At 44.4% G+C, this 25,086-nt stretch overlaps 1 protein-coding gene across 10 annotated transcripts in view; it reads left to right on the top strand.

Moving 5' to 3' along the window:
• Positions 1-25,086, top strand: part of DEPDC5 (DEP domain containing 5, GATOR1 subcomplex subunit) — a 92,121-nt gene that overhangs the window by 14,337 nt on the left and 52,698 nt on the right. For all 10 annotated transcript variants that reach the window (XR_016387556.1, XM_089894773.1, XM_022550996.3 and 7 more), the window contains 16 exons: positions 1,723-1,801; positions 2,677-2,738; positions 5,329-5,398; positions 5,746-5,818; positions 9,776-9,879; positions 10,535-10,609; positions 12,106-12,240; positions 13,024-13,085; positions 13,227-13,300; positions 14,083-14,152; positions 14,347-14,383; positions 15,260-15,380; positions 17,872-18,092; positions 21,693-21,896; positions 23,751-23,886; positions 24,877-24,974. Coding sequence is in view for 9 of the 10 variants with exons in the window: in XM_089894773.1 (XP_089750899.1) it covers positions 1,723-1,801; positions 2,677-2,738; positions 5,329-5,398; positions 5,746-5,818; positions 9,776-9,879; positions 10,535-10,609; positions 12,106-12,240; positions 13,024-13,085; positions 13,227-13,300; positions 14,083-14,152; positions 14,347-14,383; positions 15,260-15,380; positions 17,872-18,092; positions 21,693-21,896; positions 23,751-23,886; positions 24,877-24,974 (1,621 nt within the window). In the remaining variant the exon portion in view is untranslated. The remainder of the gene's footprint in view (positions 1-1,722; positions 1,802-2,676; positions 2,739-5,328; positions 5,399-5,745; positions 5,819-9,775; positions 9,880-10,534; positions 10,610-12,105; positions 12,241-13,023; positions 13,086-13,226; positions 13,301-14,082; positions 14,153-14,346; positions 14,384-15,259; positions 15,381-17,871; positions 18,093-21,692; positions 21,897-23,750; positions 23,887-24,876; positions 24,975-25,086) is intronic.

Below are 25,086 nucleotides of genomic sequence, written 5' to 3' on the forward strand. Positions count from 1 at the left end.
CTTGGCGGGTCCCTTGCCTCCCAGAATAGAATCAGCTTCCTCTGACTTAGAAAGGAAGGATGTTGGGTATGCGTCCACAGTACCCGCTGCAGCCCCTCTGGCTCTGGAGCAGAGAGTTGATTGTCGGGGCAAGAGTGGAAGCAGAGAGATGAGTTAGGAAGTTAGAAGGTGGTGGCGTGGGCTAGGCTGGGCACTGGAGCAGGGGAGAGATGGGCAGATTGGTGAAACATTCTGGGGTCGAGTCCACAGAACTTGCTAATGTGTTGGGTGTGAAGAGTGAAGAAAGGAATAATTGAGCAGCTGGTGGAGAGATGGCGGTGCCATTTATCATATGGAGAAGGCCAGGGAGGAGTCGTTCAGGGGAACTTCAGTTTGTGAGATGTCTGGACAGCCGAGTGGAAAAATCAGGGGAGGCAGTTGAGTCTGGAGCTAATCTGTCACTTCTCCCATGTAGCCCCCCACCCCATCCAGCCACGGGAACCGCTCACCATCCCTCCAACATGGCAGCGTGCTCTCTTGCCTCTGGGTCTTTTTGCGTGCTGCTCTCTCCTGCCTGCGGTGCTTGCTCCTCGCCTTCCCCCTTTCCCAAGCCTCTCATCCATCCCTCAGCACTAGTCTCAGGCTTCCCTGCTCCTGGAAAGCCTCCCTGGATGCACCAGGCTGGAAGTGCCCCCGTGGCACCTGGGACATATATCTATATCAGCACTTGTCACACTCCGGTGAATGTGTTTCTTACCTGCCTTGCCACCAGACTGCAAGCGCTTTGAGGGCAAGGACTGTGCCTTTTACCTTTATATCCCAAAGTTGTCTGGCATACCTCCTGGCACTTAATGTCCCAAGGCTCTTTTACTTGAGATAATCTTTATAATCAGTTCAATTACCTGGCACACAAAAGATTCGAAGGAGCAAATGTAAAAGGAAAGGGAGTATTGATGCCTGCAACTTACACATTTTATACATTTTGCTTTCCCACCAAAGCTCTTTAAAGTCTGCTGGAGGAGGGAAGGGCTGGGTAAAGAAAGGGCTTTGTGGTAAAGCACACAGGCCAGGGAAACCACTAGGGCTTTTCCTGGAGGCATTCTGGGTGTGGAGAGGGGTACGATGTGGATTAGTTATTAGATCAACAACTCATCAACTGGTGCATCTTAGCCCAAGTTCTCCTTCTGTAATGAGGTCTCATCGACTTTCCCAGTAGATTCACTGCCCCTTCTCCAACGTTTCTTGTGGGAAGCTTCAAGGAATGTTTGTATATAGTTGCAATGTTTTGCATGTCTTTATCCTCTGCCATGAGCTCCTAGAGGGTAGGGACAGAATCTTCCCCTCATGGCCTGTGATGCCAGGGATGGAGCTTGCTTTTAGAAGTTCCATGTCTCACAATTAACAGAAATCTTCCAGCATTGCTTTTTTTTTTTTTTGTAAAAAACATATACAATTTAGCTTTTTTTTTTTTTTTCCTGGGCTGCGCTACGCAGCTTACAGCATCTTAGTTTTCTGACCAGGGATTGAACCCGGGCCCCAGCAGTGAAAGCACCTTGTCCTAACCACTGGACTGCCAGGGAAGTCCTAAAATTTAGCATCTTAACCATTTTTAAATATACAGTTCAGCAGTTTTAAGTATATTTACATCATTGTGAAACAGATCTGCAGAACTTTTTCATTTTGCAGAACTGAAATTCTATCCATCATTGCTTTTTAATGCAATTATGTCTTTGTTTCTTTCAGGTGGTATTCCGTTCTACGTCAGCTATGGTTTACATATTTATTCAGATGAGCTGTGAAATGTGGGATTTTGATATTTATGGTACTGTTCCTAAGTGCGGGTCATAACTGCTAATGGGGAGAAGTTCCTGGTTTCCCCCAAGTTGGTATCATTTACAGTAATCTCTTAGCATTCTCTGAAGATATATCCTGAGATCTTAACAAATCCTCAAATGCTAAAATAGATAAATATTTTATATATCCAGTGAATTGCATGAAATGTAGTAAAACATTAATGAAAATTCTGAATTCTCAGATCTTCAGTTATTCTATAAGCATAGATCAAAAGTCATAGAGGGAGTGACTGTATGGCCAGGAACCAGCACCTTCTTTGATATCTTTCATCTTATGTCCTATCACTCACAGACATCACCAAGTTTGTCTCATTTTATTAGAATTACTACACAATAAGTGGAGTACAATAAAGCTGCTATGAGGTGTGGACACTGTGCCCGACACACCAGCCTCATGGTGCATGCAGTTCTAATTTGTGTTTAGCAAAATTACAAATTAATTTTTGATGTAGGGCATCATGGATGCTCAAGAACAGCAGAAACTGCAAATGGTAATTTAGTGAAGGCCCAGGGGCTACCAGATCACCTTCAAACAAACTGGAAGCATCACTGTGAGAATAATTATATTTAAAAGTTAGACGGTTCTCTCATTTTGAAGATACACTGTCTTTTTCAATCATCAAAGCTTTTCAATCTTGTATTTTACCTTGAAGCTATGACCTCTTACTGAGTGAGGTAAATATTAAATTTGGCTCCATAGAAAGTCTAGGTTGAAAATGCTTTTAGGATGTAGCAGTACCTACCTTCTCTTTGACTAGTCCTATTCCTGTTAATTTACTGAGAGAAGAAAATGTAAGCAAGAAATAAAGATAATTCCCACCTTCTTTCTATTGTTTCTTTTCAGGGGATCTGTATTTTGAGAAAGCTGTGAATGGTTTCCTTGCTGATCTCTTTACCAAATGGAAGGTACGTTTCTTCTCATGCACTAAATCTCATTGCGTAAACATTATTCAATTCAGATTTTAAAAACTTACTCTTTCTATTAAGCTGAATTTAATTGAGGTACCTTAGCTAAAGTCTAAATTGATAAGACTCTAGATTTAAGTTACCTTCATCACCTCAACATGGTCAAGTATATTTATGAAGAACACACAGCTAACATCATACTCAATGGTGAAAGACTGAAAATGTTCCACCTTAAGAATATCAGGAACAAGATAAGGATGTTTGCTTTCACCACTGGTATTCATTCTTTTACTGAAAATTCTAGCCAAAGCAAGTAGGAAAGAAAAAAGAAAGAAACAAAGGAAGGAAGGGAGGGAGGGAGGGAGGAAGGAGGGAAAAGGAAAGAAGGAAAGGAGGAAAGGAAGAAAGAAAAGAGAAAAGAAATAGCATCCATATTGATTGGAAGAGCAAAAGCAGAACTATCTTTCTTCACAGATGACATCCTGTATGTAGAAAACCCCCAAATATCCATAAAAAAACAAAAACTATTAGAGCTAATAAATTCAGCAGAGTTGCAGGATACAAAATCAACACATAAGATCATTTGTGTTTCATCAGCAGTGAACAATCTGATCAGGAAATTAAAACAAGGAATAAAAATTTTTAAAGGGAATTAAATTAAAAAACAATTCCATTTACAAGAACATCAGAGAGAATAAAATACTTTGGAATAATTTACCCAAGGAAGGGCAAGGTTTATGCACTAAAATCTATAAAACATTGCTGAAAGAAATGAATGAAGACCTAAATAAATGGAAAAACAACTCGTGTTCATAGATTAGAAGACTTAATATTGTTAAAATATTCTAAAATTTATGTGGAATTGCAAGGGATCCTGAAGAGCCAAAACAATCTTGAAAAAGAAGAAGAAAGTTGGAGGACTCTCACTTTCTAATTTCAAAGCTTATTACAATGCCAAAGTAGTCAAAACAGTGTGGTACTGGCATAAAGGTAGCTATGTAAATCAATGGAATAGAATTGAGAGTACAGAAATCAACCCATACATCTATGGTCAGTTGATTTTAGATGAGAATGTGCAGTCCACTCAATGAGGGAAATAATAGCTTCTTCCACAAATGGATTCAAGACAATTGAATATCCATATGCCAAAGAATGAATTTTGAGTCTTACCTCACATGAGATACAAAAATTAACTCAAAGTGAATCAGAGACCTAAATATAAGAGCACATACCAGGTATTGTGGGAAGTGTTTTACCCTCCTTATCTCACTTCATCCTCTTGTCACTCTTACACAGGTAGGGAAAGTACAGCTGAAAGAGGTTAGGTAACTTGCCTGTGATTGATAGCCCGAAAAAGCAGAGCGAGGATTCTAATCCAGTTCCATCCATTCATCCAGTGCTCACCTGAGGTCGTAACTCCTGGGCCGTCCTGTTTGTTTCTGTAATCCTGAGTCACGTCACCACTGTTGTATGTTACCTCCTCCATCGCACATGAGCTGAGAGGCTCTCATGCCCACACCAGCCCACTGTCAGGCACTTTTCCTGTGTAAAACTTACACCAAAATCAGATGAGTTTGGAGCTGTGTTTGGAGCACTAGGCGTCCAATAAATTAGTTGGTGGCTAGTGAAGGTCTGCTCTTGGTACTGTGGCTTGTATTTAGGAATTTCTGTCTACTTGAGAGATATCAGTGGAAGAATATAAGGTGACATGTTATGTTCATTATGTTGTCTTATACGGTGAATGCTGAATTGTGTGGTTAGTAAGTTCAGTTCGAGATGGGGTTGGTCAGTATGGGCTGTTGTCTTCAAAGACCCAGGAGGAACTGAAACTGAGCTTTCTGGCTCACTGGTGCAAGCCAAATTTCATGCCGTCTGTAGACACCCTACTTGTAGAATGTTGAACTCCAGACTGCATGGAAATGTGTATTCTCACTCGTCCCCATCGCAGTCCAAAGGTAATTATCTCGGTTTCAACCCGTGCATCTTGAGCAGCACCCAGTCCTCATCCTATGGCCCTGGCAGTAGGTGGGAGTGTCTGGTGCTTACATCCACCACCATGGGTTCCATTCTTCCCTAAACCACAGTCCTGAAGAAATTAAAAAACACCATGAAGCAGGTACAAATACCATGATCCTCTGACAATGGGCTGATCTATTTTATGCCAAATCAAGAGCTGGGAGACAGCACCCCCCAACTTATTGGTGATTTGCAGGGTTTTGTTTGTTTGTTTGTTTTAATGGCCGTGCTGTGCGACCTTCAGGATCTTAGTTCCCTGACCAGGGATGGAACCCACGCCCCCAGCAGTGGAAGCATGGAGTCTTAACCACTGGACCGCCAGGGAAGTCCCGTGATTTGCAGTTTTCAAAACACCTTCCACATTCCTAGGACTTTAGATAACTTGCCCAAGGTCATGTAGTGGTAGTTTCAGAGGCAGGAGTCAGTCCCAGCCTTCTGACTCTGGCAGAGCTGTGTCTACTGCATTACGCAGCCTACAATTACATGATGCTACCCAATGCCTGAGCCCCCAAGCCTCCCAGAATTGAAGTAAATGGAATAAACTTGAGTCTTCTTTTTCTCTACTCACCCCTAGGAGAAGAACTGTAGTCATGAAGTGACAGTGGTCCTATTTTCTAGGACTTTCTATGATGCAAAATCTCTTGGTGCGTAAGTCTCCTACAGTTACTTTTTTGTTAAGCTTTCCACACGCCCATCCCAATTCATTCCTTATCATTTTCTTTCCTTTGGCACTGCTCCATCTGTCCCATCTTTTCTGTTAGAGGGTAGGGTAGAGTGGAAAATGACACAGTCCATTAGCAGATTCAAGGAGTCTGTGGGCTGTGTGATTCATCTTAAAACCAACTTAACAGATACATAATTATCTGTGTGTGTGTGTGTGTGTGTGTGTGTGTGTGTGTGTATGTGATGCAACTCTTCAACCCAGAAGGGGGAAGCGGAGAAACTGAATTTCTCTTTTTAATCTGACCTGTATATGTTTTCTCTATTTCAGATGAATTTCCTGAAATAAACCGAGCCTCAATTAGGCAGGATCACAAGGGGCGATTCTATGAAGACTTCTATAAGTATTTTTGGGTTGCTTTTGCCTTTTGTTTTCCCTTGGTTGTTTCTTCCCTAACTTAGAAAAAAAAAATTAACCTTTTTACTTTGGAATAATTTTAGGTTTACAGAGAAGTAGCAAAGATAGTACAGAGAGTTCCCATATACCCTTCACCCAGTTTCCTCTGTGAATATTTCCTAACCAAGGTACATCTATCAAAACTACGAGATGAGGACTGATACATTGCTATGAACTAAATATCAGACTTTTCTCAGATTCATCAGTTTTTCCGCTTATGTACCTTTTTTGTTCCAGGATCCAATGCAGGATACCACATTGCAATTAGACTTTCCAAACTTTTTATTGTGAAAAGTTTCAAACTCACAGAAAAGAATAATGAATTAATATAATGAACCCATATACCCAATTCCTGGATTAAACAGTTATTATCATGCCATATTTGTTTCATTTTTTAAAAAAAATTATTTATTTATTTTTGGCTACATTGGGTCTTCGTTGCTGTGCGCGGGCTCTCTCTAGTTGCAGAGAGCGGAGGCTACTCTTCGTTGCAGTGCGCGGGCTTCTCATTGCGGTGGCTTCTCTTGTTGTGGAGCACAGGCTCTAGGAGCGCTGGCTTCAGTAGTTGCAGCACGCAGGCTCAGTAGTTGTGGCTCGCAGGCTCTAGAGCGCAGGCTCAGTAGTCGTGGCACACAGGCTTAGATGCTCTGTGGCATGTGGGATCTTCCTGGACCAGGGCTCGAGCCCGTGTCCCCTGCATTGGCAGGCGGATTCTTAACCACTGCGCCACCAGGGAAGCCCCGCTTCATTTGTTTTTTGGCTACATTTTACTTAAGAGCAAACTATAGATATTAAAACATTTTGTTCCTAAAGAATGAGGGCAACCATGGACTTTCAGTGATTATGGTGTGTCACTGTAGGTTTATTAATTTCAACAAATGTACCACTCTGGTGAGGAATGTTGATAATTGGGTGAGGGGGGCATGAAACATGTGTTAAGGGAGGGAGTATATGGGAAATCTCTGTACCTTCCTCTCAATTTTGCTGTGAAATTAAAACTGCTCTAAAAAAAGTCTGAATAAAAAAAAAAGCAGGAAACACTCAGGGATGCATAACTGTGTATCTGTCTCTCACAGTGACATATAATTTTAAAAATTAGAAAAAAATTAAATATCAAACAATAAAGAATTAAATTATGGTAGAATTTCAGACTGACAAAATATTATACAGCCATCCCATTAAAAATGATGTAATCCTCTTTGATAATTGTTGGATATGAGTGGTAGGTACATGGAGGCTCACAGTGCTATTTTCTCTACCAAAGTATATTTGATTTTATTAAAAACAAAAACAAATTTAAAAAGAGGAACGTCCAATTTTAAAACAGGCTAAACTGAAAAGGGTCTGGAGAAACACATATCATCGTGTTAAAAGTACTTCCCTTTGGATTGCCAAGTCAGACCAGGGGTAAGACCCAAAACAAACAAGATGAAAAAATGGGCTTCTTGGTGGTGTATATTCACTGTGTTTGGACAAATGAATAATGACAGGTCTCCATCGTTATAGTATCTTACAGAGTATTTCCACTGCCCTAAAAATCCTCTGTTCTCCACTTACTCATTCCTTCCTCCACCCCCAACCCCTGGAACTATTGATCTTTTTAGAGTCTCCATAATTTTGCCTTTTCCAGAGTGTCATATGGTTGGAATCATATAATATGTAATTTTTTCCTATTGGCTTCTTTCACTTAGTAGTATGCATTTAAGTTTCCTTCATGTCTTTTCATGGCTCGATAGCTCATTTCTCTTTAGAGTTCAATAATGGACCTTTGTCTGGCTGTACCATCCACCCCTTGAAGGAGTCTTGGTTGCTTCCAAATTTTGGCAGTTATAAATAAAGCTTCTGTAAACATCCATGTGCACGTTTTTGTGTAGACATAAGTTTTCACCTCATTTGCATAAATAACAAGGAGCACAATTGCTGGATTATATGATAAGAATTCTGTAAGAAACCACCAAACTGTCTTCCAAAATGGCTGCACCAGTTTGCATTCCCACCAGCAATGGATGAAAGTTCCTGTTGCTCCACATCCTTGTCAGCATTTGGTGTTGTCAGTGTTCTGGATTTTGGCCTTTCTAATAGGTATATAGTGTTGTCTCATTGTTGTTTTAATTTGTATTTCCCTGATGGCGTATGAGGTGGAGCATCATTTCATCTGCTTATTTGCCATCTGTCTATCTTCTTTGGAGAGGTGTCTGTTCAGGTCTGTTGCCCACTTTTTTTTTTTTTTTTTTGCGGTACGCGGGCCTCTCACTGTTGTGGCCTCTCCTGTTGCGGAGCACAGGCTCCGGACGCGCAGGCTCAGCAGCCATGGCTCACGGGCCCAGCCGCTCCGCGGCATGTGGGATCTTCCCGGACCGGGGCACGAACCCGTGTCCCCTGCATCGGCAGGCGGACTCTCAACCACTGCGCCACCAGGGAAGCCCTGTTGCCCACTTTTAAATTGTATTGTTTTCTTATTGTAAAGTTTTAAGGGTCCATTGTATATTTTGGATGATAGTCATTTATTCAGATGTGTCTTTTGCAAGTCTTTTCTCCCAGTCTGCGGCTTGTCTTCTCATTCTCTTGACACTGTCTTTTGCAGAGCAGAAATTTCTTAATTTTAATGAAGTCCAGCTTATCAATTTTTCTTTCATGGACTGTGCCTTTGGTATTGAATCTAAAAAGTCATCACCATACCCAGGGTCATCTAGGTTTTCTCCTGTGTTATCTTCCAGAGTCTTATAGTTTTATGTTTTGTGTTTAGGTCTGTGATCCATTTTGAGTTAATTTTTATGCGGGCTGTAAGGTCTGTGTCTAGATTTTTTTTTTTTGTAGAGAGTATGTTAAATATCAGCTCAGTAGAGTTATTTTAAAAAAGCACCTTTTTAGTGTTTGTGGTCCACTGTACTAGTGCTTCTAAAACCGCTGTGTACAAATGAATCACTGGGAATTTGTTAAAATGTAGGTTCTGATTCAGTAAGTTCTGGGATGGATCCTGAGAGTTTGATGATCCCAATGCTGTTGATTGGTAGACTGCAAGTAGATTTTTTTCTTTCTTCCTTCCTGCCTTCCTTGTTCCTTCCTTCCTTCCTTTTTTTTTTTTTTTTTTAATGTGGATGGCCAGTTGTTCCAGCACCAGTTGAAAAGACTATCTTTGCTCCATTGTATTGTCTTTCTCATTTGGCAAAGATCAGTTGACTATATTTGTGTGGGTCTATTTCTGGCTCCATTCTGTTCCATTGATCTATTTGTTCATTCACAATATCACATTGTCTTGATTACTGTAACTTCATATAAGTCTTGAAGTTGGATAGTGTCCGTCCTCCAACTTTGTTCTTCCTCAGTACTGTGTTGGCTATTCTGGATCCTGTGTGTTTCTTTAGGATAAATTCCTAACATTAAATGGAAATGTACCTTCTTAAATTTAAATTTTACTTATTTTTTGGAATACATTCACATGGTTCAAAATTTTAAAGGTTCAGAGGTATACAGTAAGCAGATTCCCACCCATCCTTTTCCACTGATCTAGTTCCCTGACCTAGATATGTTTATTGGCTGTCTGTGTAAAAACATATATATGGATGTTTTCATTTAAGGCTTTTCGTATATGCTACCTAATTGTAATTCAGTCTGTAAGAGTGTTCATTTCCCTGCACAGCACTGGGCATTTATATAATCTCTAGGCAACTTTGAAATGTTTTTATATTTTTTGTTTTCAATTTTTAATTTTCACTCTCTTGATGTGATTACATTTCTTTGTTAACCTTTGTTAAAGGCATTCGACTTTACTACATATTGCTATATGATAAATGACCCCAGCTCCAGGCGTCCCCTCTTCTCCTTTCCTTGAACCCAGTAAGGGACCCTATGTCCTGTGTGTCATCACTGCTCGATACCTATTTTGTGATCGTGCTCCTTTCAGGGTGGTGGTGCAGAATGAGAGGAGAGAAGAGTGGACCTCCCTCCTCGTGACCATTAAAAAGCTCTTCATCCAGTATCCAGTGCTGGTGCGACTGGAACAGGCAGGTACTGCATTTATGTGCTGGAAGGTGCGGCAGGGGAGGAGGTGTCAGATGGAGGCTGGGGGACCAAGAGGTTCCTGCTTGCTTCCCTTCCAGTGTTGAGTATGGCTTCTGCTTCTGGCCGGGTTTCTATGTCAGGTTGGGTCCCGCTCGTCATTGCATGTGCAGTAAGTTCAGTCACATCCCTTCTGCAGGGGGAGGGGCCTGTGGATCAAGGCACCTTCCACTTGTTTCTTTTTTTTATATATATAAATTTATTTATTTTATTTTTGGCTGCGTTGGGTCTTTGTTGCTGTGCTCGGGCTTTCTCTAGTTGAGGCGAGCAGGGGCTACTCTTCGTTGTGGTGTGCGGGCTTCTCATGGCGGAGGCTTCTCTTGTTGTGGAGCACGGGCTCTAGGTGCGTGAGCTTCAGAAGTTGTGGCGCATGGGCTCAATAGTTGTGACTCGTGGGCTCTAGAGTGCAGGCTCAGTAGTGTGGCGCATGGGCTTAGTTGATCTGCGGCATGTGGGATCTTCCTGGTCCAGGGATCGAACCTGTGTCCCCTGCACTGGCAGGCAGATTCTTAACCACTGCGCCACCAGAGAAATCCCCCCACTTGCTTCTTACGAGTCCATCTTTCATGAGATGTTGTTCCTTCTCTTGTGTCTTTTGCTTCAGAGGGCTTTCCTCAAGGAGACAATTCTACCTCAGCGCAAGGAAACTACCTAGAGGCCATCAATCTGTCATTCAATGGTGAGTAAGGGCGCCAGCCACAGTGAGCGGATGTCTTGCTGACCACATGGCTGTGACCTTCTTTTTACTAATGTGCAGAGACCCAGACCTAGCTGGTGATGCCCCCACCTAACTACCCCCCAGATTAACTGAAAGCAGTAACTTCTGTTTGGATGGTTTTAATGGCCACCATGTAGCTCTTGGGTTTTCTGTTGGGAATCAACTTCCTCTTCTCATCTGCTTCTCATGGTGATCCAAGAGTAAAGAGCTGGAGAAAGTCCTCCTTGGGCCCTTTGTTTTCCTAAAAACTGCGTTCTTATTATTTTCCACTCCATCCTTCAGTTGCTTCCAGGTAATTTTTTTAATTTACTTTTTTTTTTTTTTAAATTACAGAAGGAGCCCATTGTTCCTAGAGTTCAAATAATAGAGAAGTATATCAAGTACAATGAAAATCTCCCCCTTCCCTCCACTGTCAGACCCTTCCAAGAGGGACCATTGTTAACAGTGTGATGTGATTTCTTCCAAACATTTCTCCCTGCATTTATGTGTTAGCTGAGATACTTTGTTTGCAGATAACAGAAACCTACTGAATTCAAACAAAAAAGGAAGTTTACTCTGAGGATACAGGGGCTCTTGGGGCAGCCAGAAAAGGCTTGAACACCTTGTTGAGGAAGGTGGGAATGAGGGTGGCTCTGGGAACCGCAGCAGCAGGAATTCCTAGACACGAGTTCAGCTCCCAGTGACCCTGTCTCTGCTCTCTGGTTAGAATTCCACATTCCCAGCTCTGGTTAGGTGTCTGTCCATCACTGGCAACTGACAGAAGAGATGGTGTGTGGTCACTTCACTGTGTGTATCGCCTGCCCCTGTGACTGTACTCAGGTGCTAGGGATCCTAGAGCATGGGGTCTTTTATTAGTAAGCCTTTTTGTGACATTTGAATGGCACTAAATTTCCATAGTAAAAATCGCACAGCTCAGGAATAAGAATTAGGGAATTCCCTGGCTGTCCAGTGGTTAGGACTCTCTGCTTTCATTGCTGAGGGCACAAGTTCAATCCTGGTCAGGGAACTGAGATTCTGCAAACTGCGTGGCATGGCACGGCCAAAAAAAAAAAAAACGAAATAAGAATTAACTTGCCAAATTTAAAAAGTCATCACAAGATTCTGGTCAGCTCTCTCAAATATTGTCTTAAATCAATATTTGATTCTTCTAAGTTTCAATACAGATCCATTTATGGATGGTTTAAATTAGCGACATGAAATTTGGATATTTAAGGCTGCACAAGGCAAGTATTCAGCCTTGAAGAGGGGTATTAACAAAGGCAACAGGGACATAGACCTGTATTCAAGCAGTTCTTACTGTAGAAGGGGAAGGACAGAAGTGAATTCAGGCCGGGAGGTGACAACCGCTCTAACAGAAACATGGACGAAATGGTCCGAGAGCATGGAGACGCTTGCCACTGGCTGGTTTCTGATAAGCTGTAGCATCTTCACAGGAGGACTTTTTACTTTGTTTCAAGTGTTTGACAAGCACTACATCAACCGCAACTTTGACCGAACTGGGCAGATGTCTGTGGTGATCACGCCCGGGGTGGGTGTGTTCGAAGTGGACCGGCTACTCATGATCCTGACCAAACAGCGGATGATAGATAACGGTAATGCTTCCGGGGCGCTGCTGTGTTTATAGCCTGATTTACCCTTACCCATCGGGATCTGGGGACATGAGTAATGTCAGGTGACAAAAAAGAGTTCCATGGTCAGTCGGCTTGGGACATGCTGGGTCATGCACAGTTTGGCACAGTTCCTAATTGCCAGTTTGAATATGTTAGTGTATCGTGTTTATCTCTAGAGGACATAACTGGCACTCTGAGTTTCCCAAACATACTTGACGCTGGATAACCCCTTTGGGGGATTGTTTCCAGGATCCAGCGTCCATCAGCCCATCCTGGGAAGCGCCATGGGATCATCCAGTCCTCCCTCTGTGATGTGCCGTGCGTCTCCGACTTGCACCCCCTCCCCCTATTTGATTTGTGTTCTAACAACAAGATGGAGTTGGGAACGTAAATCCCTGTGGCCAGTAAAGAAACTGTTGAATGATGTGGATTATTTTGCTTTTTACTGAGATGACAAGGTTCCCTTTCCTTTCGGGCCTTGAAACTGTAGTCATGGAGGCCTGGCGGTCTGTTTGACAAATCACGATCTGCAAGGCCGTCAAAAGCTGTCAAGCACTGATTAGTGGCAGATGCGGTGGGACTTGGTAAAGAGGACACAGACAAAATGCACCTATTTACTTCTTAACCGCGTGGGCAGAGCTGGTGAGGAGAATAAGTCAGCTGTGCCTTGTACCCTGACCCACTTAAATCACACGGCTAATAGATTGGGATACGTATCTCTACACTGCCCCCCCCCACCAACTCTTTCTGTTTTTCCTTTTTTAGGAATCGGTGTGGACTTGGTGTGCATGGGGGAGCAGCCACTGCATGCTGTCCCGTTGTTCAAGGTGATTGATTTTGCAGTGCTCACTAAAGGCCAGGTTCCAGTGCAGGGTGATCTTGAGAATAGTTAGAATCAGAGAAGCTGGAGCAGTTCCGGGCCCTACCTGCTTTCCAGCTGACCTGAGCCCTGCCTTGTTCCCTTTCAGCTGCACAATCGGAGCGGCCCTCGCGACTCTCGCCTGGGTGACGACTACAATATCCCTCACTGGATAAACCACAGGTGGGTGAGATCTGGATTCGCCGTAGAGGATCAGGGATTCCATTAGCTTCCTTGCCATTTTTTTCTTCAAACCTGTTAAGTTCTTACTACAAAATCTTTTGTGACGAGAATGTGGAAACCAAAGTTCTAACATTTGTTTAAAGCATCTCTATATGCAAAGCCATGGCTGTGACATAAGAACAGTCTATGGTGAAAAACATAAAAACAAGTTTGAAGGACTTACTTCCACAACTATTCCCAATTCCCCCTGTTCCCAACTCACACAGACCATAGTGGACCAGCACAGGGCCTGGGCCTCTCCATTTGTAGAAAAATCCCCATGCCTCCTCTTCGCATGAGACCAGGCCTCAGTGTTCCTGCTAATTTCAGCTCAAGGAGGAGGTTCTAATCCAGTTAGGAATCAGGACTAGCGCACATGAGACAATTTATAGGAAAAAAAGGAATAGAACAATATTTTAAAACATAATTAATGTTTTGTAGTAATTACAAAAGAAAGAATTGGGAAGATCAGTGAGGCCTGAGACAAAGGTGTTCCTGGGAGGGCTGATCCATGGCTGGGATTCCAGCTGTGTCTTGAGGTTTAAAATGAAAGGGGTTTAGGGACTTCCTCAGCGGTCCAGTGGTTAAGACTGCACGCTTCCACTGCAGGGGACACAGGTTCGATCCCTGGTCGGGGAACTAAGATCCCGCATGCCGTGTGGCATGACCAAAAAAAAAAATTAATTAAAAAAAGAAAGAAAGAAAGGGGTTTAGATGAATGACCCTGTCTGTTTCTTTTGCAGTTTCTACACATCCAAAAGCCAGCTCTTTTGTAATAGTTTCACCCCACGAATAAAACTGGCCGGAAAGAAGGTAGGTTTCACCCACCAGCAGAGCCTTTAGGGACTGTCACTGATGTTGTTATTTTGGGCCTAAGAAACCTCCTATCCCCCAGTGGTCATGAATAGCATTTGAGAAATTTGTCTTAGTACTTTATAGTTTTCTGCATTAAATAAATAAACAACAAAGCAAATCCCAGGAGTGATTAACTCTATTTAATTTTGCAGCCTGCCTCTGAGAAAGCAAAAAATGGCCGTGATACGTGTGAGTATTTTTTTCTCCTTTAATCACTTTTAGAAAGAGTCACCTAACCCATGGCAACAAGATTTTGTGAGGTTGCGTAAAAAATTCACAGCCAAGTTTGGGAGACCAGAGTTCCCCTTGTGTGATCTTTGGAAGGTCCCTTAGTGATCCTGTATATTTTTGTCCTGTCAGCTGCAAAATGGGTGATAACAAAACCTTATTTTTCTTTTCCATAGGTCAATTGTAGGGATCGGGTGGAAAGTTTTAAAGGACTAAATATACACATTAAGATGATATTTTTATTTTTTTTTAATTAATTAATTTATTTTTGGCTGCGTTGGGTCTTTGTTGCTGTTCGCGGGCTTTCTCTAGTTGCAGTGAGCGGGGGCTACTCTGTTGTGGTGCGCGAGCTTCTTAACGCAGTGCTTTCTCTTGTTGTGGAGCACGGGCTCTAGGTGTGCAGGCTTCAGCAGTTGTGGCTCACAGGCTGTAGAGCGCAGGCTCAGTAGTTGTGGCGCACGGGCTTCGTTGCTCCGTGGCATGTGGGATCTTCCCGGACCAGGGCTCAAACCCGTGTCCCCTGCATTGGCAGGTGGATTCTTAACCACTGCGCCACCAGGGAAGCCCAAGATGATATTTTTAAAGTGGGATCACAGAAGGAAATGCTGCCATCATCTTGCCTTTACTTAATGCTAGTAAATAGTAATAGTAATATCTATATCGCTTTGACATATAAATCATTTAATCTTAGTAACCTGACGAATGGGTTATTATCCCATTTTTTTCAGGGGGAGATGGTGATGATGACCTATATCTTGCAGATTTTCATGAAGACCATCCGAAGTCCTCTTGTTGAAATGTGTTTTGAGGACAGTTTGTATTATTTGTGTGTTTCAGCTCTGGGGACTCCCAAAGAATCTGAGAACACCCTTCCCATCCAAGTGGATTACGATGCTTATGACGCGCAAGTCTTCAGGCTGCCAGGCCCATCCCGGGCTCAGCGCCTCGCCACCTGCAGGTTTTCTGCCAGATGCACTTTGGGGTGGATGTAAAAGCTGATCAGGAAAACCTGAGACCCAGTAGGGACCTGCATGAGAGCAACCTTGAAAACATCTTAAATTAAAATTAGCCAAGTGGAAGCCGTAGTATGTGGATCATTAGGGAGTCTGTTTTCTGGTTCTCTGGCCCAGCCATTTTGTTAGCTATGTTTGCTATGAAGTATTGTCCCCCCATAAGGAGAGCATTCTGCTTTTTCTAGCCAAGAGAAGCAATTCGTGAATTCTGGAATTTTCATTTCACTGGGAGGCCACTAATGATAGATAGATAGATAGATAGGCAGCCACTAATAGATAATAGATAGATAGATAGGTAAATAGATAGATTGATCAACCGATCGATCCCAGGGCCCAGAGTTTCTTTTTGGTTTATTATTCCCAGAGGGCGAGAGACTTTTCTTTCTTTATTCCTGTTTTTAAAATTTGCTCCATGGTATTTTGGTCATGTAGTAGTTTTTCATTGTGATATAGTCAGATTTACCAACATACTCATTTCTGGATCTTGCGTAAGAAAGCCATCCCCACTCCAAGGTTAGAAACATGTCTTTTGTATTTTCTTCCAATACTTTTTTGGTCTTGGTTTTTATACTTAGTTCTTTACAGAGAGTTTTTTTTTTTTTAATGAAATGTGAAACAGAGCTCTAGCTTATTTTTTTCCCTAGTTGACCAAGTACCGCGAGTCCATTTTCCACATTTCTTAGACATGGAAAGTGTGCTTTGATTGGAAGAATCACCGATTGGAGGAATATTCCGTCTCTTCACATTGTGACAAATGGGCTTAGAGTGGCCACGTGCTCTTCTTCTGTCCTTTCCCCTCATCCCATCCTGATGCCTGGTCCCGAGAATGCTTAGAGCTCACAGTGAGTGCTGTTAACAGCAGCTCCCCTGCTCGTAGATGCTGCCTAGGGCCTCGGCGGTGCTTTTCTTCTGAGTGTCTAAGAACCCTTTCATGGTCCAAGATCCTTGGTTTTCTTTCTTCTGATCAAAGACGGCAAGACCTGGTGTCTCAGAGATTCAGGCTGTGTTCCTTGAGGGCACAGACTGTGCCCTAATCTGTGCTGTATCCCCACGCTGGGCTGAGCATATGCTGGCACTCAAATATTTACTGTTGAAATAATGAAAAGTGTAGTCAGCCCTTGGGATCTATTTTCAGGTTCCATTTAAGCTCTCCCTTAAAATCCTTCCAGGTGGAAAGAGAACAGCTTTGATGCCAGAGGGGTGGCCCTATTGGCGGTTGCTGACTCTTCCATTCTGAATTTTTGTACCCCATTGGGCTCCTCTCCTGCTGATCCTTCTTCCTGCTGTTTCCAGAGGTTTTCCCCTCAGGGAGTTTCATGTTTTAATAAGGGCATACGTTTTAAAAAATTTTTATTAAGGAAACATTCAAACAGACCAGTGAAATGAACAGTTATCAGTGTGTTGTCAATCTTGTTTTATCACTTCTCCCACATTTGAAATTTCGCTTGAGTATTCTAAAACAGATATCAGGTATCCTTTTCTTTTTTTTTGCGGTACGTGGGCCTCTCACTGTTGTGGCCTCTCCCGTTGCGGAGCACAGGCTCCGGACGCGCGGGCTCAGCGGCCATGGCTCACGGGCTCAGCCGCTCCGCAGCATGTGGGATTTTCCCGGACCGGGGCACGAACCCGTGTCTCTTGCATCGGCAGGCGGACTCTCAACCACTGCGCCACCAGGGAAGCCCCCTTTTCTTTTTTTTTAAACCTGTAAGTATTTCAGCATGTGTCTCTCTAACAAATAAGAAATAAAACAAACAAAAAAAATGTGATCACAGTACCCTTGTCACTGGTAACAAAATTCACACTAATTCCTTAATATCCCTGATAGCCAGTCCCTCTGTAGATTTCCCAGTGGTCTCAAAACTGTGATTTTTACAGTTACTTAGTTTGAGTTGGGATCTGAAGAAGATGCACATGTTGCATTTTCTCTTATGTCATTTTCTGTGACCGCAGAGTGTCTTGCTTTCTTCCTTTGTTTATTTCCATATGACATTTAACTTTTCCTGTTGTCTCTGAATCTGCTGTAAACTGGCAATTATCTCTAGAGGCTTGGTTAGATTTAGGTTCAATTTTTGATGCCGGAAGACTTCTCAGGCTGTGCTGTGTGTTTCCTCTCGGGTGACATCGGTTCACAACCCCATTCTCAGTGACACGAGCTTGATGGTGGGATGAGGTGGGGTCAGGCTGAGCGATTGCTTCTTTACAACTCTGATCCTGGGACTCCGGCCATTGGATGACTGTCAGTCATCTCCCCCGTTTCTTCCACGACGTCTCCAGCTGCTCAGGGCAGAGTCCCTCCTACATTACCTCCTCGGAGATCCCATTGGGGGTTTTCGTTATTGGCCTCCCATGTAGCCCAGGCTGGGGATCCGTTTGGGAGTTGTAACTCTAGGTGGGACAGCATCCCCCGCTTGGTGTGACTTGGTCTCTACCCACCAGGTCCGTGCGAGAGCGGGAGAGTCACAGTCGGAAGAGCGCCAGCTCCTGTGATGTCTCATCCAGCCCTTCCCTGCCTGGCCAGCCGCTGCCCACAGAGGAGGTGAGGAGCCAGGCTTCTGACGACAGTTCCCTGGGCAGGAGCGCCAACATCCTGATGATCCCTCACCCCCACCTGCACCAGTATGAAGTCAGCAGCTCCTTGGGCTACACCAGCACTCGAGGTCAGAGGGCAGGGCTGGGCAGGGTGGGGATAGCTGCCTTCCTGTAGCGGGGATGGGCGGGACTATGGATAGGTGTGGGCTGTAAGTCCCATGTGTTAATTATTTCCATGCAGGTGCAGTGAGTACGAATGGCCTTAGCTGTTTGTGTGTGTGTGTGTGTTATACTATTTTCGTCTTTACCCTTTCTTCTCTCTTCCCTATAACTGTCTACCTTTCCATATGTTAAGGTAGAGCTTTTCTTAGGCCTAAGGTTAAAGTGTTTACTTATTTCCTTAGCATTTCCATTCGAGCCACACTTAAAACAGCCTCTTTCCTCTATTCCACTTCAAGTGACCTGTTAACTTGGCATGGCCCAGGGAGCACAGGTGCTGCTTTTCCTATATCTTATCTTACCCATCCAGTGGCATCTGCAACTCAAGTATACAGCCCGCTCCTGCCTGTTTGGAAAACTTTCTGTTGTGAAATAATTATGGATTTATAGGAAATGCCAAAAAAAAAAATCCAGGGAGGTCTTGTGTAGCTTTCACTCATTTTCCCCAGTGATAACATCTCGCATAACTAGTACAGTATTAAAACCAGGAACATGACCTTTGTACAATCCACAGAGCTTATTCGGAGCTCACTGGTTGTACATGCATTTGTGGGTGTGTGTGGGTGTGTGTGTGTCTGTGAAGTTTTAGCACATGTGTAGACATATGTAACCACACCACAATTAAGATATTCCATCCTCACGGCCTCTCTTCTGCTACCCCTCTAGAGCCATACCCTCCCACTAATCATTCTCCTCCATAATTTTGATATTTCAAGAATGTTTTCTAAATGGAGGAGTAGCCCTCCTGACTTTTAATCACTGATTAAGGACTGTTGTATGCACACAGCTGCCTCCTGTTGCCCTGGAAGGATTCCCAAAGGGTGAAGGGTGTTTCCCAGCACTTTGAAGGGGAAGCTGGTGGCTCCTGGGGCCTGAGGACCGAGGAGCAGGGCGCTTTCATCTTTCATTCATTAGGCACCATAGACACTGAGCCAACAGCCAGAAATCTTTTGACTGCTGAAAAAAGTTTTTTTTTTTTTTAAACTGGTTCAAAGTATAAAAAGGAAATTCTGAAAGAGAAAGGAGATATTTAATTACACAACTATAGAATATAACCTATGTCACCTACATTAATTAGGGTTAGTATTCAAAAGAATTTTAATACATTTGAAGATTTCTAGGAATTCCCCGACTCCACACTTTCACTGCTAAGGGCTCGGGTTCAAACCCTGGTTGGTGAACTAAGATCCCGCAAACTCTGCGGCCAAAAAAAAAAAAAATTCTAGGTTAGCTTTTTCCCACCTTCTGGAAATTTCTGAGTTTGCATGACAGTTATATTCCCATTCTGTTAAACGTATTCTTAGAAGGGTCTGTAGTAAAAGTTAAACTACACATTAATCCTTTAAAAACCTTTGTTATTCTAAAAGCCAGTTCTTCTCTGAGGAGATAAATTTGCTCTTAATCCAAGTAGCTTTTTATTTTTTAAAATTATATATATATTTATTTATGGCTGCATTGGGTCTTCGTTGCTGCACGTGTGCTTTCTCTAGTTGCGGTGAGCGGGGGCTACTCTTCGTTGTGGTGTGCGGGCTTCTTATTGCGTTGGCTTCTCTTGTTGTGGAGCACGGTCTCTAGGTGTGCGAGCTTCAGTAGTTGTGGCACGTGGGCTTCAGTAGTTGTGGCTCATGGGCTGTAGAGCGCAGGCTCAGTAGTTGTGGCGCACAGGCTTAGTTGCTCGGCGGCATGTGGGATCTTCCCGGACCAGGGTTCAAACCCGTGTCCCCTGCATTGGCAGGCGGATTCTTAACCACTGCGCCACCAGGGAAGTCCTAATCCAAGTAGCTTTGAAAACAAGTATTTCTTTTTTTGCGGTACAAGGGCCCCTCACTGCTGTGGCCTCTCCCGCTGCGGAGCACAGGCTCCGGATGCACAGGCTCAGCGGCCATGGCTTACTGGCCCAGCCGCTCCGCGGTATGTGGGATCTTCCCAGACCGGGGCACGAACCCGTGTCCCCTGCATCGGCAGGCGGACTCTCAACCACTGCGCCACCAGGGAAGCCCCTGAAAACGTGTTCTTAAAAATTATCTGAATGGTAGAATTGATTTCAACATCCTTAATGATATGTGAGAGTTTATTGGAAAAGCCAGAAAGCAATTCACTGGAACAGTGTCAGGCAATGCCATCCACATGGCCTTTGTTTCCAGTTTCTCTGTTATATTTAGGGCTTCTCACCCATCCACCTACCCAGTGTAGCATAGGAAACATTTCCCCTTTCCTCTACCCATATTTTTGACCCATTTTAGCTCTTAGTCCTATTTCTTATCCTTTTCAAAGTGTGTACTCACCTTTTTTAAAGTTGAGTTCTCTCCTTTTATTTCCATGATAACTAACTAGACTGTATTCTTTCTTATTTGATAAATTGGACCATCAATTTCATTAATTTACAGTGAAAAATACAGTTTTCATGGAGAACTGAATGTTCTCTTCTTGCATGCACAATGGCTTGAGGAATTAAATATTACTATGTACCATGTTCTTTGGTAGGAATTGGGTAGATAATGGTGGACATTCCTTGATGCCATGGAATTTGTATCTGCTGAACCCACTTTCTAACCTGGGTGTTTGCTTAGTAAACATGGGATGCTCACCAACAGAGTTGGTTGTAGGTTTCAGCTCTTTGATCTACTCAGGTTAGGGACCTGTCTGCCATTGAATGGGACAGGTTGAGTCTAAATATCGTGCCATCTCCTTACCTGGCCAAGGCTGGATGCATCCGTTTCTTCATTCTTTTCTCCCAAGAATTTAGTTTTTTTAACACAGTAATGTTTGATTGCTTACTCATGTTCCAGGCCACTGCATTAATGGGAGGGGTTTCTGATCCACCCAGTCACTCAGGGCCCCATGGTCCTTCCATCCCGGGATGCCATGGTCATCAACACTGGTCTCCAAAGTTTCCACAGCAGGGCAGAGGAGAATGGAGATCATGCGTGGAGAGGTTTGTGGTCCAGGCCTTCGGGTGGAGCATGTCACTTCTGCCTGTGTTCTCTTGGCTGGAACTCAGTTATTTGGCCCCAGCGCAAAGGGACTGGAAACTACAGTCTCCTTGTGTATCTCAGAGGAAAATCAGACAGGTCTAGTGAACACATTGGCTATCTCTGCTAGGGTCTGCCCTTCTGGTCACCAAATATCTACATGTATTGTTCCTCCCACACGCAGAATGCACCCGCCCCATCCCCAAAGGGAGACAACTCAAGACCCACTATTGAGTCATTGCATCCAGCTCAACATCTAAGGTCTCCAGGCAGTGTGTGGTCCTCCCCATCAGGTTTGGGTGTGGCTTCACTGGGCCAGTAATTTAGGAACCAGAACCCCCTTCTCCCAGGTATTTAAAAAGTAAACCCAATATTTCATTCCTTTATAGTTTGGCGATTTCACTCATTTCCCTCCTTCCCTAACATGTACGCTCTCCAAGGTCCTTGTCAGCCTCTGCAGATCGTCCTCCTAGTTCTGCTTTCACCGTGACCCTGTGCTTTCTCTCTGTGCCTCCCCCACCCCACGGTAACCGGCAGATGTCCTGGAGAACATGATGGAGCCACCACAGCGGGACTCCAGTGCGCCGGGGAGGTTCCACGTGGGCAGCGCAGAGTCCATGCTGCACTTTCGACCTGGGGGATACATGCCCCAGCGGGCACTGATCAACCCCTTTGCACCCTCGCGGATGCCCATGAAGCTTACGTCCAACAGGAGGCGCTGGATGCACACTTTTCCTGTGGGTAAGTTGGGCGCTCGGGAAAGAGCCCTGACTGGGAACTCCTAGTCCTGGCGTCCCCTGAGTGGCCTTGGTCAAAGGTGTCATTTTCTCTGCACCTGTGGTGCCCCACCTGGAAGATGGGGTGGCCACGCCCACTTTGTCTGTCCCGGGGCTCTTGTGAGGATCCTTGAGGACTTTGTAGCTAGCCAGCTGTGTAGACCCAAGGGCTCCTTTTTCTGTTTGACAGGGACTGTGCTTTGCCACCTGCTTTCTTTCCTGAGACGAATGTCCCTCTTCTTGTTCACTCCTTCCTTTCCTTGCTCTCTGGATGTCAGTGTTACAGTCTTGGTTACACGGAGTTATGTTACTTTGTTTCCTCTCAGGGTCTCTGACAGCAGAAAAAAAAAAATTTTTTTTTTTTGAGAAATGGGTGAACAATTTCTTTTTTTTCTTTTTCTTTTTTTTAGTTTAAATAAATTGGGGGAAAAAAGCTTAAAATAAACGAGTTCTATTTTTTATAATGGGAAGCTGAAATAAAAACAAACTACAGCCATATTCCAAACCATGTTTAAATTTACAAACGTAATGAAAGAAGCCTGCCATAAAAGTGTACTTTCTGTATGATACCATTTAAATAAGGTTCAAAACCAATCAAAACTAAAAAATAAATTTTTTTATTTCAAATTCACTGTTTTTCCTAGCTCATCCTTTTTGATCTGTGTTCTGTCCTAAAGAAGATGACAGTAAGGTTTTATAAAGCTGTGGCTAAAATTAAACTTCAGCTTGATGGGCTGTTACTGGGCTGGGGAGGAACAGGTACATTAACCGCCTGGGTGTTTTCATGAAGCCATCCTGCTGAATGCTTGCAAGTGTCTAGTTATTTTCTTTGGTACTTGCTTTCGGAGTTACAAGTTAAATAAGTGAGCAATGAATCTGGTTCTTTTGGCTGTAATTGGGGGTCATTCCCAGCCCCCTTTTTGCCCCTCTTATCTCTATCCGAATCTGTCACCTTACCTGTTTCTTTCTGGTGTCCCTTCCTCCCCATCATCATCCCCACTGGCTCCCTTCAAGTTCTCTTACGAGAACTATTGATGTTTCTTCCATGACCGTCAGCTCTCCTGCTTCTGTGCTTCCCCCCACCCCCATCACACACGCTTTTCTAAAGCTAAATGTATTTACTAAATACTCTGCCCACCTGGCCCTCTAAGAGCCGAGGCCCTCCTCTGCCAGGCTCCCCAACCTCCCGCCTCCTCACCCCCATCCTCAGAGGTTTTTCTCTTTCCCAAGCGAGTTTGTGGCCTCCAGCTTGTGTTTTGCCTCTTCCACGTTTGGGGTTTGCCCAATACCCTCTCCTTCAATCCCCGCTAACCTGGTTGGACACTCAGCTCTGAAACCTATCATTCTCCAGGAAGCATGTTTCCGTAGATGCGACTAATTCTCACTTATCTCCTACTCGATGTCCGTTTTGCCCTTGTGCGTCCTCTGCTCTTGAAGTAGGAGCTGTTATCATCTCAGGTACTAACAGAGTCATCGGTGTTTCTCTCGTGTGTCCCTTCTCGTTTCGCCCATGTTGACCATCCTGGGAGGGACCCTTGTCTCCCATACTGTTATCTTTCTTTACTGTGTCTCAGTTGACATGTGCGAGACAGAGGACCCCAAAATATTTTTAGACTGAGGCCTCACAGGAGGATGAGCCTTGCTTGGAAGAGGCGATGTCCCATCTGGGAGCCAGAGGGTCACAGACAGGACATGCCTCTGTGGTGTGGTTGCCTTTCAATCACCCGCGTCCCAGCAGCGGGAAGGAAGGAAGGTTGAGGTGAGGTACACAGCACTGGCTGTCGGGGGAATGATGCTCAGTGGATCTTTGTCTGGGCAGGACCATCTGGAGAGGCCATCCAGATCCATCACCAGACCCGACAGAACATGGCAGAGCTGCAGGGCAGCGGGCAGAGGGACCCGACCCACTCCTCTGCAGAGCTGCTGGAGTTGGCATACCATGAAGCCACTGGAAGGTGAGGCCGGGCACGGGGTACTGGGTGGGAGGTACTGCGAGAACGCACTCGGGCACCCAGGGCAACAGCAGAATAGACTGCCCGTGAAACGTCACGTTCGTGAGGCTCGGAGACACCGTGTGCACGCGTGCGGGCCTTTCCTTTGTCAGCGTCGTCCCTGCCACCGGGCCAGTGCACAGCAAATAGCCTGAGATGCTTTTGCCAGAGATGTTCCCCAGGCCCTGCTTTAGCTTCTGCTTTAAGTCAAAACACGCTTTGTCAACCTCAAACATGAGTTTCTCCTAATCCTCAGTCATGGGAGAAAACGAGTTCCAAGGCAGGTGGTTCCCGCTGTGTGTTTCGGGCAGTCAGTCTATGACTTTTGTCATTTTGGTCATTGAGGAATTCCACTGTTGGGTTTAGAAGAAGTTGATGCTAAAAGCAATGGAAACCAAGGCCTGTGTTTATAGAAACAAGTCTTTTCAAACCAGGCTCCTGAATGTGTTACAAGGCATCCGAGGAGAGTCAGCCTAGGAAGAAAGTCATTTAAGCCTTGACATGCTCGAGTCCATGCTACACTACCCGCTGTTGCTGCGATCTGTTACCTTTGCAAAGAGCAATCTTTGATCCCTTTTCCGTCATCCCAACATCCCATGGGATGGATGAGGGATACAGGCAGGGCATAACCTCTTTCCCAGGTTAACTTGGTACCTCTATTCAAGCACCTCACATTGTCCTGTGGGTATCAGCAAGGGGAGGCTTAGGACAGAGGGGGCAGGCATCTGACGTGGCAGTGGGGAAGCAGCTGGGGTGCCAGGGCAGGAGGCCAGAGCTGGCACACACTCCAAGCCCCGCAGCCTGGCGGCCATGGTATGGGTCTTAGTGTTTGCCAGCCTGTGTGGCCAAATGTTCAGGCCTGGTTTTGATGAAAAGCCCCTGGAGACAGGGTGAGCAGGATAAAAGAGGTGATGATCCTCATTAAGCCAGGCGGCTGGGCTTTGTTCTCTGCAGGCACAGCACTTCCCACCAGCCTGGCGATGGCACATCCTTCTTGAACTTCACTGGAACAGAAGAGCTTTCTGTCAGCCTGCTCAGCAGCAGTGGTGCAGGTAAGCAACCCAAGAGGTAACAGAGTGGGGATGCTCAGAGCAGGCCTACACCTAGAAGCGAGGTGGGAACCAGAAAAGCAGGGCCACGTCTATTTCCGGATCATTTCAGCCA

The sequence above is a fragment of the Delphinapterus leucas genome, chromosome 14, assembly GCF_059928025.1.
Source record: "Delphinapterus leucas isolate spDelLeu-1000000601 "Yukka" chromosome 14, BTC_Dleu_Yukka2, whole genome shotgun sequence".
Lineage (NCBI taxonomy): Eukaryota > Metazoa > Chordata > Mammalia > Artiodactyla > Monodontidae > Delphinapterus > Delphinapterus leucas.